The sequence below is a fragment of the Metopolophium dirhodum genome, chromosome 7 (genome assembly GCF_019925205.1).
Source record: "Metopolophium dirhodum isolate CAU chromosome 7, ASM1992520v1, whole genome shotgun sequence".
Lineage (NCBI taxonomy): Eukaryota > Metazoa > Arthropoda > Insecta > Hemiptera > Aphididae > Metopolophium > Metopolophium dirhodum.
Genome location: NC_083566.1, coordinates 27,699,674 through 27,714,018, shown reverse-complemented (window position 1 = coordinate 27,714,018; position 14,345 = coordinate 27,699,674). Strand labels below are relative to the sequence as shown.

General features: G+C 25.0%; 2 protein-coding genes across 2 annotated transcripts in view; both read left to right on the top strand.

Annotated features, from left to right (window-relative positions):
* The first annotated feature begins 361 nt into the window (after positions 1-361).
* On the top strand, positions 362-6,884 carry LOC132949145 (uncharacterized). Its single transcript, XM_061019922.1, has 9 exons — positions 362-409; positions 3,237-3,579; positions 3,722-3,886; positions 4,657-4,779; positions 5,112-5,236; positions 5,451-5,617; positions 5,680-5,845; positions 5,913-6,037; positions 6,704-6,884. Exons 1-9 carry the CDS (start codon positions 362-364, stop codon positions 6,882-6,884), a joined length of 1,443 nt encoding a protein of 480 aa, XP_060875905.1.
* LOC132949642 (dynein axonemal heavy chain 2-like) overlaps positions 6,808-14,345 on the top strand; it is a 26,447-nt gene continuing 18,909 nt past the window's right edge. Inside the window, exons 1-20 of the mRNA XM_061020628.1 lie at positions 6,808-6,880; positions 6,973-7,285; positions 7,621-7,838; positions 7,900-8,057; positions 9,365-9,507; positions 9,565-9,710; positions 10,639-10,732; positions 10,811-10,978; positions 11,050-11,242; positions 11,313-11,460; positions 11,531-11,731; positions 11,798-11,925; positions 12,026-12,259; positions 12,531-12,664; positions 12,838-13,136; positions 13,210-13,333; positions 13,399-13,550; positions 13,620-13,731; positions 13,804-13,942; positions 14,043-14,257. Coding sequence (XP_060876611.1) covers positions 7,148-7,285; positions 7,621-7,838; positions 7,900-8,057; positions 9,365-9,507; positions 9,565-9,710; positions 10,639-10,732; positions 10,811-10,978; positions 11,050-11,242; positions 11,313-11,460; positions 11,531-11,731; positions 11,798-11,925; positions 12,026-12,259; positions 12,531-12,664; positions 12,838-13,136; positions 13,210-13,333; positions 13,399-13,550; positions 13,620-13,731; positions 13,804-13,942; positions 14,043-14,257 — 3,144 coding nt within the window. The 5' untranslated portion in view covers positions 6,808-6,880; positions 6,973-7,147. The remainder of the gene's footprint in view (positions 6,881-6,972; positions 7,286-7,620; positions 7,839-7,899; positions 8,058-9,364; positions 9,508-9,564; positions 9,711-10,638; positions 10,733-10,810; positions 10,979-11,049; positions 11,243-11,312; positions 11,461-11,530; positions 11,732-11,797; positions 11,926-12,025; positions 12,260-12,530; positions 12,665-12,837; positions 13,137-13,209; positions 13,334-13,398; positions 13,551-13,619; positions 13,732-13,803; positions 13,943-14,042; positions 14,258-14,345) is intronic.

Genomic DNA, 14,345 nt, shown 5'->3' with positions numbered 1-14,345 from the left:
ATTCTAAACGAACAACACCAAAATATCATGTTTGTATCGTTTAGAAAACAGTAATTTATATGTATAATTTAATAATGAATAGTGAAAATGTTAAAAATCGTTTGCCCACTTTTCTAAAATAGTCATCTATAAGGTTAACGGCGTGACTCATGAGTCATGATCATCACTAAGGATAGTAATATGCCCAAGTATAACATAAACTCAATAGGTGTCTATGGTAACAAACAATAATTCAGCTACCGAATTCATTCTATGTACAGCCAACTATGATAAAATATAGACTGTAGTGCTTACTAGTGCATCACTAGTAGTCTATTCTTCTATTTTTATATTCTATCATTATTGTGTCAATTGTATCAATATGACTGAACAGGAAGATAAAATGGATGCGTCTACGGTTAAAAAACTCGTAATTATAGATTTATTTAATATTGCACGAATGTTATAATAGCTACCTACAATCAATTTATTGGAAATTTTCAAAACACTAACCTCCTAAAATCTAACCTAAGATCTGATTCAAGCCGAGATCTTTTACTGCTGGGATTTGAGAGTTGGGAATTTGCATATGCATGTATTTTTTGTGCTAATTATAGAACTTTCTAGATAAGATATACATTAGTTTTAAGAAATTATGAAAACAAAATATATAATAATAGTTTGACTATGCATATTTTTACAATTTTACCGGTTTTATTATATCTTATGAAATCGGCATAATATTTCGAAAATTCTAGAATTTTTAACTATTAATTATCTATATCATATTAGAGCCTATTTTCACATTCATATTGTTTTTCCCAATAATTTTAGCTGCATATTTAAAAGCATTTTTTGGCAGTTTTAATTTCTAATATATCATATGCATAATTTTAAAACATTTTTATTGCAATTCCATATCCTATATTTCTATTATAATATAATCCTATTTATAACTTATATAGCTATAAATTGTAATATAGCTATATAAGTTATACACATTATGTATAGTGAAACACATAATAATAATGTAATTATTAACTATTAAATAATTTTTAGATTCTGAGCGGAGGGATGAATGTATTGATTATACAATGTGTTTTTTTGTGTGTCTAATTATGCTTCAATTTTTAACTTCAGTATCTTTTGCAGTGGGAAAAAAAATCTAGTTGTTGCATAGGGGAGGTAAAAATTCCCAGTAGTTTTCAAAAGTGCCTGGAAAAACAAAATAAAAATTAAGAAAAAACAAAAATTTTGGTTTTCGACAAAATCGATTTTGATTTTTGTAGTAACTCTTAAAAAAGTTACTGTAGATACATGAAATTTTTACTGATTGTTTATACATATTAACATTTTCTATACACCATAAAATGTTCAAAATATTTTGTCTCATTTTTAACTATTTAAAAACTTATAACATTTTCAATTATGATTAGTTTTTTTAGATTCTGAGCAAAGCGATGAATGTATTGATTTTACAATGATGTGTGTTTTTTTTTAATTTTTTAATTTTTTTATTTTTGTGTCTGTCATCACCTTTTAGGACAGTAAAAGTGCTTGGATTTTCTTCAACAGTAACTTTTCTGATAGGAAAGTGAATCTAGTTGGTACTTTGGGGGGTCAAAAGTAAACATATTCCAGTAGTTTTCAAAAGCGACGTGAAAAACAAAAGAAAAATGAAGGAAAAACGGGAATTTTTACGCAAAATCTGTTTTCGAGAAAATCGATTTTGGTTTTTGGTGTAACTCTAAAACAAATGACCGTAGGGACATGAAATTTTGACTGAATGTTTATATTAGCATTTTCTATACACCATAAAATGTTGAAAATATTTTGACTCTTTTTGAGCTGTTTACGGCCATTGTCAGTTTTCAATTTTTTTAGTTTTTTTTTCTATAAATATCAATAAAATTTTATCTGTTGAGTAAAAAAGCTTGAAAATTTAATAGAAGGCTCCTAGGTTATTGTTTCAAAGGCAGATGAAAAAAATTAAAAATCCTTAGTCACAGTTTTTAATTATAAGCATTTTAAGTTCAAATTTTGACAAAATACGGAAAAATCACGAAAAATAGCAAGTTATTTTGATGAGAATTCATAAAAATTTTTCTTTTTAAATCTAAGATTTGAAAATGTAATATAAGATTACTCATAAGTTTGTCTACCTTTATCAAAAAAAAAATGTCTAGAAGAAACTTAAATTAAATTTTTATGAGCGTCTGAAATTTATATTTTTACAACATTTGATATTTACTCGATTTCTCATGTAACAATTTTCTTATTTTATTGTAATTAAAAAACGAATGACTGTAGATACTTGAAAATTTCACTGAATGTTTATATTAGCATTTTCTATACACCATAAAATGTTGAAAATATTTTGACTCTTTTTGAGCTGTTTACGGACATTGTCAGTTTTCAATTTTTTTAGTTTTTTTTCTATAAATATCAATAAATTTTTATTTGTTGGGTAAAAAAGCGTGAAAATTTAATATAAGGCTCCTGATATATCGTTCTAATAGCAGTTGAAAAATATTAAAAATACATAGGCACAATTTTTTTTTATAAGCATTTAAAGTTCAAATTTTGACAACATTTATCAAATTTATAATTTATTAATTATTTTGTAGTTAAAAATTTATAAATTTTTAACTTTTATGGCTAAGGATTGAAAATTTAAAACAAGGCTCCACGTAAATAGGTTATATATAAATTACTTTATTCACAATAATATCATCAAATATACTTGGTAAAATCATAGGCTGACTGACCGTTTTCGCTCAGAATCGTTTTTCTTATACAATGATATTATATCATTGAATTCAAATTTAACACCATCCATTACAGTGACCCACTTGTAACCTACCGTACAGCAGAGCGACATCCACTTATCCACATTTTTTTAATTGATATCGATAAAAAAATTTTCATTCTAAGATTTGATACAAATTTCTTCATACGTTTTTCTACCTTTATAAAAAAAAAATGACTACCACAACATTTTTATTTTCATGAGCGTTTGAAGTTCAAATTCTTACAATATTGGATATTCACTCATGGAGTGATATTCATAATTTGTTGTAATTAAAAAACGAATAACCGTAGATACTTGAAATTTACACCATATATGTTTATTTGATCATTTTTATACTTTTTTAAAGTTTAAAATTATTTTGACTCATTTCAAGCTTATAGACATTTTAGTTTGACTAAAAGAATTTAGTCTGAATAATATTTTATTTTTATGAAATTAATTCCAGGTAAATCGTATCAAGGCTTGTACATTTCTCCCGTACCTAAACAAATGTGATTGGTCCTCTGACGTAATATCTAATATAGAGGAGTTCATCATCAGCACGGATCGGCAAATGATTTGTTTGTTTTATGAAAACAATATACTTAAAGCCACATTTTGTATACCCGATGCTCGTACGGATTCTATTATGTGGTTTCTAAAGACGCCCGACAGCGAACACACACATCTGAATAACTCCAATTTCTTAAAATTGATTTCATTCGGAAAAATGGACACACAAGTGGAGAAAACAATGTTCTTATTATTGGACTCTTTGTATTCTCCATTTATATTTTCTTGGTCAGCTAGTATCCTTTGTTTTCAAACAAAAACAACTTATCAAACAACTTGTTTGGTTTTCGTTCATTTTTTTTTTGCTATTATTGATTATTGAAAATTAAAAATGTTAAAAAAAATTAGCACTTTTCTTTAGCTCACATATTTTATCAGGCGAAAAAGATCAATTTTTCGAACAATACAGAGCTGTTATCCAAGAATTATGTTCATTAAGATACAAGTTTTTAGGAATGCCTAGTATTTACATTCCAACAATCGTTGGAAAATTTGATGAAACTTCAAAAAGTATTAGCGAAGAAACTCTCAAAGTACTAGAAAGTTAGTTTCTATACATTAAGTAAATAAAAAATTAACAAAATATTATAATGTTCATAATAATTAGTATTAAAATATAGTTAAGTACTTATTTTAATTAAAAAAAATAATAAACCGTTTTATAATTGTTTTTAAATTAATTATTAATATGCACTACCTACCTTTATGGTTTTATCACAAATTCAACGCATATAGGGTTATTAATTTATTAATGAAAATATACCTACACCAGTCGTAATATTATTAGTTAATATTACCTACCTACTATCATAAAATAATTTATTACTAAAATTCGTTAAAATATAGTTACACAATTTTCAAAGTGTTTAGATTATATTCTAAGTTAATTAATTACGTAACTTTTGAATAATATTATTCTCTATTCACATAACAAAATATTAAGGGTAGGTTTATAAAAGATTAAAAGTAATCAATTATTTTAACCAAGTATTTCAAAACAATAAAAATAATATTTATTTTACACAGTTTAATATTGATTAATTTTCATTGTTGTCTTTTTATTATTTGAACTATAGGTTTGATATTATATAATGTATCAGTAACATAAAATTGTTATTCAATTTGAATTATGTATACCCTGTTAATTACAATAAACAATTATTATTTCGATTTAGATTATTGCGTAATGGTTATAATATTAATATATTATAATATGACTTTTAAAGTAAGAATCTACTTCAAATCAACGATTACATTTATCATCATCGAGTTAAACTATTTACATTACTTATGTACTATTACTTGTGTTTTAGATATTTTAAACGTATATACTTTAGAAATTCAAAAATGCTTAATGGACACTGAAAGAGTACCAACTAGATGTGAATATATGATGGAACATATTATTGATGAGATAGGTTATTGGAAAACTAGACGTGAGTAAATTAGATTTTATATCATATTACATAGTTTGATAGATGCAAATAATAACATTTTATAGCAATTTATTTAATAATCTACATACAATAGTGAACATTCATTAAAATGATTGTCATGATGATAGATAATATTATATTATGATTTTTTATTTATCCGAACTTAACTCTAAATGCTATAAATATTCAAATCAGTAAAGAAAATTAAAATGTCATCATAGGTATTATACAGAATTATCGGCACATTTTTACTCAAATCTAAATACATAAAGTAGCAGTATGTAATTGTACAAACACTAAACACTCATGTTGATATTATGTTTTTATTGTAGTTAAAAATTTACGATTCATAACCACTTTATTAAGTTATAAGAGTGTTGAAGAAATTCTTACAATATTGAAGCAGCATCAATCAATTCTTGTTCATTCTTTCAACAATGCTATGGATGAAATTAAGGTGGGTAGTTACGTTTATTGATTAAATTGAGGTATTTAAAATCTGTTAAAAATCATTAATACAACAATTTTAAAGTTTATCTGATGCCTACTATCTTAATAATATAGTAAAATATTAATAAAATATTAATAAATATTAATAAAATCAAATATATGCATAATTATAATATAATATTATTATATTATAATGTTATAATTGTTTATAATTGTTATAGGCAGCCAAAGTAGAAGCCAAATCCAATTTGAATTACTTACAAATATTATTGGATCCAGTTATGAGCTTATACGATGTACAATCACCGAATGACGTATTAACAAGATTGCCAGACATATTTGTTAAGTTTATTTTTATTTTTGAAGAATCGGAGTACTACAATAAATGGTAAAGTGTCATGTTGTTACGATGTAATTAAACGTAACGATCTAATTTTTAACGAACACCAGGTCCGACATAAGTCGTTTGTACGAATATCTCGGAAATCAAATTGTGTTCATTTGCCGAAAAACAATAAAAATGTCGGAACTATTCTCTGGCAATACGGAAAGTGTTTTGAATAAATTACAAGTTTCGATAAATTGTTGTGAAAATTATATTTCAATATATACTAAAGTAATAACAGCGATTAATTTTCTATATTTTTACAAATTGTTTGATTTCACAGTAAAATATTTGACAGGTAATTGAAATTTATAATTCTAAAAATGACGGACACTGTTCGGTGGAAACTAAAGACGTGCATATGTTTTTGGATCGCTGCAGAGATGTTAATTATATATGCAAATCAATTGTCTTATTTAAAAGGTACCTACAATTTACAAATTGATAACAAATTTGAATATACGGTATACACAATATATATATATTATATAGGTATAGGGTGTAACATATAGAACTGACTTTTGAAATAACTTTTTTTCTAATCAATATTTAAAAATTTTTTTTATGTATAATTTATAGCCACTTGCGCTAAACGTGTAATAAAAAAAATTATGTTTTATTTTTTAATACTGAAAACGAAAAATTTAAAATTTAATTTGAATTTTTATGAATAAATTCAAAATAGCCAATTTGTGAATCTCATTATAAAAACGGATTTGGATGGTAAAAACATTTATCTAAGCCAAGTAGTTTATTTTTTAGAATTTTTTTAAATATCAAAATTTTTTTGATAAAATTAATTTGTAACGCAATAACTTTTTTAAAAATATTATTTTTGGAAATTTTCTAACATAGGTATATTTCTAAAACTATTTACTAATCATATAATTTTATCAACCTTTGTCATACGTTTAAGTAGCATCAATTTTTTTTTTTGGTCAGTTATTTTTTTTTAAATTTAATTTTACTTTTGAATGTGTGTTTAACGGTCAACTTAATCCCCAATACCACCACGTCATAACCCAACATTTAACTATCGTTAATATTTTACAATGAAACGCTACCCATGCTTCAATGATCTACTTGTAGGATAAACAGAAATCATCCAATACCAAAACCGAAATTTTCATTTACCAAAGGATTAGAGTTCGAAAATGTCATGGAGTCCATAGAGTTAAAATTCAACAAATTGATAAACAATCTGGAGAATGTTCAAAACTTAATATTCAACGTAAATACCACTGATTGGTATCAACACGAACTCGAGTAAGATTTCAAATCGCATACCAATTTAATTCCCATTGACGCTATATACACCGGTATAATCCATATCAAAACGTTTTATTGGATTATGTTAGATTCAAAAACCAAGTTAAAGAATTATGCAATATAGTCGAACAGCTGTTAAATGACGCTTTGAGTGTTACATGTAACATCGAGGATGCTCTGAATGTTTTACAGAGCTTACATTATTTTTCTGATTGGCCACAGTTGAATTCCCACTTTCAGAAGAAAACAAACGACGTCTACGCCATGTTGATCGAGGATATATCATTAGCTATGCAATTTTACACGGACAACAGTTACCAAATACCGTCCTTTATGATTCAATATTCAGGTGTCTGCATAACTGCTATGACCGAATACAAAAGAATCGAGACCCTAAAAAATGTGAGTATCTGTGTCAGTGTTATAGCTATCCAAATTATTAAAAACACATTATTACAACGGAAAAATCGTGTATGGAATTAATAATTGTACTGCATGTGATTTACACGAATGAAATATTAAAAAATATGTATTTCTTGTTATTTAATAATGAATGTTTTCAAAATATTTGAACAGTTTTAATCGATTTTTATAGTACCTATATCTGATAAGATCGTAATGAGGTTTGTGTTCAGTGAATATAGCCTCAGTCCAGGTGGATGGAATGACATTTTTAAATATTATCTACTATAATAATTATTCCTTTCAACGTTTAAATTAGATTTTATGCATTTCAGATGATATCAGAACGTCCTTGGTTATTACCGTGTTCAAATATTAAAAAACTTCACGAGTTATACAAAAGTTACACAATTGCCTATCAAGATCTAATAAATAATACGATTGACTCATGGAATAATCAATCGAATATAAATTATGAGAAAAAACTTGAGAAATATATTTTAGTAGGAAATCAAAATGATCAGTTTTGGCATTTGACTATTAACTTGGACTGGTATTTTTACAATTATTATGAAAAAATTTAACCATGTAAGCACATATTTATTTGTTATTAGTGATGTATTTGAACTGTTAACTGAAATCGAGTATTGGTCGTTAATTGGCTTCAAAGCTCTACTGACACCAAATAACATCGTCGCAAACGCAACAAAAATAATGCGACTTCACCGAAATACATCAAAAATTGTTAACGACTACAACACTCTAATAGCTGGTATTTTTATTTTAGATTAATTTCATACTTTTATGTATTAATCATATATATTATGACTTAATGGATTAGTGAGATGAACTAATTTTCCGTACGAATGAATTATTACGTGAATACGCAAATATGAGTTTTTTAATAATATCTTCATATAAGTTTAAAAAAAATTATGTTTAATTTTTACTGAAGAAATCTTATTAAAATATCTAATTTACGTGCATTTGAATTGTACACTCCAATTACACCACAAAACAAAAATAATGTTTCATGGGTGCAGTTCCGGATCTAGGGTGGTGTGCATAATATATGATTAGGTAGTCAATTTTTTTTTATGTTAAGACTGCTGAATAGTTCTTTATTGCAGTTATTCAAAAACCCAGTTATTAGTAAACGAAGTCAGAAACATTTAAAACTACATGTATTTATTAAACAAAGTGAAAATAAGCAAGATGGTTTCAACAGCCCAACTTTAGTCAGTTTATTGATCAATTTTATAATATTCTACACAGTAATGTACCTATATTGCCTATACATCACGCCGTGCAACATTGTTTATTTGAAAATAGTCTTTATGACACACAATTACATAGGTATACTTACAATATTTGAGAAATTAATACAGTATTTTCATTTCTGCAATATCCAATCGAAGCAAATTATATATAGAAGTGTAAAATATAGCTATAAATAATATCTAGGCCCCAAACTCTATCAAAAAAAGCTCTTGAAAATAACCCTAACAAAAATTCCGCAATAATGGACCGCAATAATGCTCCTAAAAAATTGTTCGAGCAATTTTTTTTACATTTTTATTTTATTATGAATATAAATTTATTTCATTTTTAAATATTTAAGGAAGTTGTGAATAAGAAAGAATGAACCTATATAATATATGAAATAAACCCGATCGCAATGTTACACCAATATAATTAATAACTTACTAATCACTGCAGTTATTTGTTTAAATTCCGCAGTGACGCGTTACAGCAGTTAATAAACTATAGGCAAATTAATTCGTTACTAGTTTTAAAAGTACGATTCACAATATTGATGAATTTGAAGAATAACAACAAAATATTAAGGCAAAAATTAGGAAAACAAAATGTTTTGAAATATTATTTTAAATTACCTCCCTAATTTTACATTAAAAACTCGAAAGTATAACGGTATATCTGCTATTTTGTGAGATAATTTTTTTCAGGTGTGTTTTAAATGTAATTATATTTTATACAAATCTGACGACAGTGTGCTTGTTAAAAAATTTAAATTACGTTTTAAATTTGTTATTAAATATAAATGCATGCACAATATAGGTTTATCTGAGCAAGAAATGCTATTATTCAGCGAATCAATAGATATATGCAATAAAATGACATCACCAATGATTCAATGTTATACATGGAAACGATTAGACATTGACAACTATTTACTTGATTGTTTTGATGAATTGGAATCGGTAAAGTAAATTTTCAGAAATACATGGACAAATTAAACTCATGTATAAGTATTTCAGGTTCAAAATTGTGTAGATCAATACAAATATTGTAACATAGAAATTGTAAACGTTTCTGAAGAAATAGCAAATTTGACTCTTTTTAAAATAAACCGAATGCACATCTTGGAATTAAGAGAACTAAAAAAAAAAACTGAAATGTTGAAGTATGCATATATATTTTTATATTTAATCTGTGTGTTATTTAATTTTAATACTGAAAATAAAAAATAAAAAATTTGATTTAAATTGTTTTGGTAAAATTCAAAATAGCCAATTTGTAAGTCTAATTATAAGAATAATTGTTATTTAAATATAAATATTTATTTAAGTCAAGCAGTTTTTTTAGAATTTTTGTTAAATATCAATATTTTTTTGAGTAAATTAATTTATAACGTAATTACTTTTTTGCAAGTATTAAATTTGGGAATTTTCTGACATGAGTAAATTTATTAAATTATTTACTAACCATATAATTTTCACAATTTTTGTCATACGTTTAAGTGTCATCTTTTTTTCAAGTCTTCCTGTCTCGGGCTGTAATATACTGATTGATTCGTTCGACAGTAAACATTCATTACCTATATAACAAAGTCTTAATATTTTTGGAAATATTTTTTTTAAACAGTTTTAAGCAAATATAAAAAACAATTATAAAAATTAAAGCATTTTATACTATTTTTGTATTGTTTTTATTAGTTACCTAAGTACAAAAATGTGTACCAAAATACAAATGTACCCACAAGATCACAAAATATTGATTGTTGGTACTCTACTCCACTTATCTAAACTTCAAGAACATACGTATAAGCGTATAACTAATTAACTACTTATTTAAATGTTGATTTTTCTATTAAAAATTAAAATTTCTCAGCAAGAAATTCTGCTTCAGAATATGTAATTAAAAATGTATGCATGTCATCATTAAAAAAATTAAAAACTTAAAACACGATAATCATAAAATATAGTTGGTACTTTTTGAAATAATGAGGGTTTATTGTTAAAGAGTTATACTGTGATAGTTTACTTATAAATAATATGCATAAAATATTCATATACATGATAAACAAATTATTATGTTTTTAAATGTTTCAGAAGTAAAATGATATTAAAAATGTCTGATAATTACAATCTTATTTTAAAATACATAATGGTCATCTATGAAGGATTTAAAGAACATATCAATAACGTATACAATTCATATACATATATACTACCATTTATTATATTTTAATTTTTAAGTATAATTAATTTTCATTATTTTTAGCTCATGGTATATTGGACAAATTATGTGGAGAAAATAGACAGCCTCATATGCAAAGCATTAATTCTTAACTGTCAGTGTTCATTAGAAAATATTTTAGAACTAAGTGTCGGTGATGGTTCAGGTCCAACGCCAGTAATACTTATTCACGTGAGCTTAAAAGACAATAAGGTAACCTAAATTAAATATAAATAACTATAAAAACGATAAATAAAAAAGTATTAATTAATTGTTATCAATAGATTAAATATGAAGCTAGTCTATTAGAAATTCTATCGTTCTCGGCGAACTTTTTAACAGATTTATTAATGACTATTAAATTATTGCCAAGATTAAATCATATATTCCAACTATCGAGAAATAATTGGATTCCGTATGAAGATGAAATTTCTAAAGATTGGCTTTGTATCAAACTCCAGGAAAAATATAACATGGGTAAATAAACTACATTTTAGTGTATTTAATTTTTTTTTAAATTTTTTAAATTTATTTTATATATTAACAGCTACTATAAATGCTTTAAGACAATTAAGGCGTTATATGCACGAGTACTTAGTATTTAAAGACATATGGTCAATGGATAAGATATTGTTTTTTGAAAAATATAGAACCTTCAATTCTTCAGCGACACATTTTAATCAGGATATTACTCAGTAAATCATAATTTTAATTTGTAAAGACTTTTTTGAATTATTATGACACTGAGTTAATTTAAATTCACAGATATTCGATTTATAAACGTAAAATATCTCGCATTAAACCAGTTGCCCAAGTCTCTCATTTTTTAGTACAAACAAACATGTTGAAAGACGACATTATTAGACATTGTGATGAGTGGAAAGAAATTTTTTCGAATCTTCTTCTTGAAAAGACGACCAATCTCATCGAAGGATTTTATCAATATACAAAAATTAACAGCCTTCAGTAAAATATATTGAAATAATAGACAGTAATAGTAAAATTTGATCATTTTTTACTATTTATTTTTAGAGTGATGACACCGCCTAAAAATTTAGCTGAAATGATTTCATTCGTTGAAGTACGAAATAGAATAGTCTTAGAATACGATAATAAAGCTAAGGAATTCAAACTCATTTCTGATAATGTTAAAGTATTAGGTATGTATACAAACTATGATTTAAACGTCATAATAAACGGTAACTATTATATCTAAATAATTAGGTAGTATTTTAAGAATTGATTTAAATTTTATTTTAGAAATTAATAATATACAAATAACAGAAGTAATACAAATTAAATATGAAAAATTGTTTCAAGTCTGGAGTATGTACAAGAATACTCTTGAAGACGCTGAAATAATGTTAAAAATAAAACAAAATGAATTCATGGAATTGTTAAAGGAAACACAAAATAATTTAAAATTAAAAGCTAAAAATCTACTACAAACATTTTTAGAAACCGCACCAATTTCTACAGAATGGAAATCAAATGGTAAATAGAAAATAATACTATCAATAAATACTAGGTATATGGTTTTAAACATTCATATAAATTTATTTTAAATTCAAACAATTAATAACAACATTAAATCGTTATGTTAATATATCAATTAGTAATTTATATAATCGTTTAATACTCAATGGCTGAACAATCACGTTACTGAATAGTTTTCATAATAAGAAGAAAAATGTAATACTGTTTATTTGCTGATTATTAATACTGTATATGTACATTAATAATTCTGTTTCAAATATTTTTTAAGATGCTTTAATTTATACTGAACAAATGCAAAATAAATTGGAAATATTAAAAACCGAAGAAAAACAATTAAACGATGATCTTGCAGTATTTGAAATAAAATATATTCATTCAGTTGAAATCGGCAAACTTCAGGAAGTAAGAAATAATATTTAAAAGCTAAAACATCAATATATTTTCTATATTTTATCCTCGTAACCTTTTTATTAATCTATGATGTTTGACTTTAATTTTTATTATTTATAAGCATCTAATTTGTCACTTCTTTACTAATAAGTAATAACTTTAGTAATTTTCAATACCGTTTAAAGGAAATATTAGTTTTACACTCAGTTTGGAAATTAGTGAATGCGTGGGATGATATTTGGAAAGACTATAAACAAAAACAATTTTGGCATATACATGTTTCCGATTTAAAAGTTACTGTGGACGCATTCTTCGATCAATTTAATATTTTAGTTAATGGATTAAAAAATAAAAAATGGGAGGTAATAGAAACAACTCGTAATAATATTGACGAATTTCGTAAATTATTACCGGTGGTCGATGATTTAAAAAATCCGGCAATGAAAGACAGACATTGGGACGAAGTACGTAACGTCATAAATAAGTGAGTGATCAATTCTCAATAATAATCAACCGTTTACGAACAAATATTATTTTTTAATTATGCATTTTATTAGAAAAGTAATCCAGAAAAGTTCTGATTTTACGTTAGAAAAATTAATGGAAGTTAAAATTCAGGATTACAGTGAAAAAATTAGTGATGTGTCAAGAAAATCAACAATAGAACTAGGTTTAGACAATGTATTATATTTTCATAAAATAATAATAATAAAAGCAAGTTCTAAATAATATTTTTGTATTTTTAGGCTATACAAAATATAAAAGAAATATGGTCCAGTAAAAATCTACACTTAGAACCATACAAAGATAAAGGTATTTATTACGTAAAAGTGAATGATGACATTTTTCAATCATTAGAAGATCATCTTATGCAGCTATCTGTGATCAAGTCATCAAAGTATTATAAAATAAAAAAATACACACCTACATATTTCTTAAAATATTTTATGATAAATTATGTTTGTAGATGTATTTCCGTTTTTCTAAACGAGGCAGATTTTTTAGAAAAATCTATAGGTCTCATCATGGAAGTTTTGGAAATTATTCTCTCAGTTCAACGACAGCATATTTATTTAGAAGTAAATGTTTATTTTCTACAATAATTACATTGCTCCATATTTTACCAGATTTTTTTATCTTCAATAATCTAGAATATATTTATTGGAGATGATATACGACATAAAATGCCAATTGAAAGCATTGACTATGATATTTTAACAGAAGAATGGAAAGAAATAACCATTCAAATGTATAAGGAAAATAATTTATTCAGAGCATGTAATTCTAAATGTATGACGTTGTTTTTTATATTTATTTATATAATATGATGATGAATTCAAAATTTAAAAATAATTAAAAATAAAGCTACAATGCTTATATATTTTTATAGCTTTATTCAAACATTTAAATATGATGAATTACCGCTTGGAAGTCATACAGAGGGCTTTAGAAGTGTATATGGAATCAAAACGTCATGTATTTCCGAGATTTTATTTTATATCAAATTTCGAATTGTTAGAGATATTAGGAAACTCTAAAAATCCTGAATCTATACAACCACATTTAAAAAAACTTTTTACCAATGTCTATAGCATAAAAATTATCGTAAGTTATCACTGGGTTTTTAATATATTATTAAAATTTTTTTTATTAATGATCTTAAGCCCAGCAACTAAGGCCATTAACGTTTGTA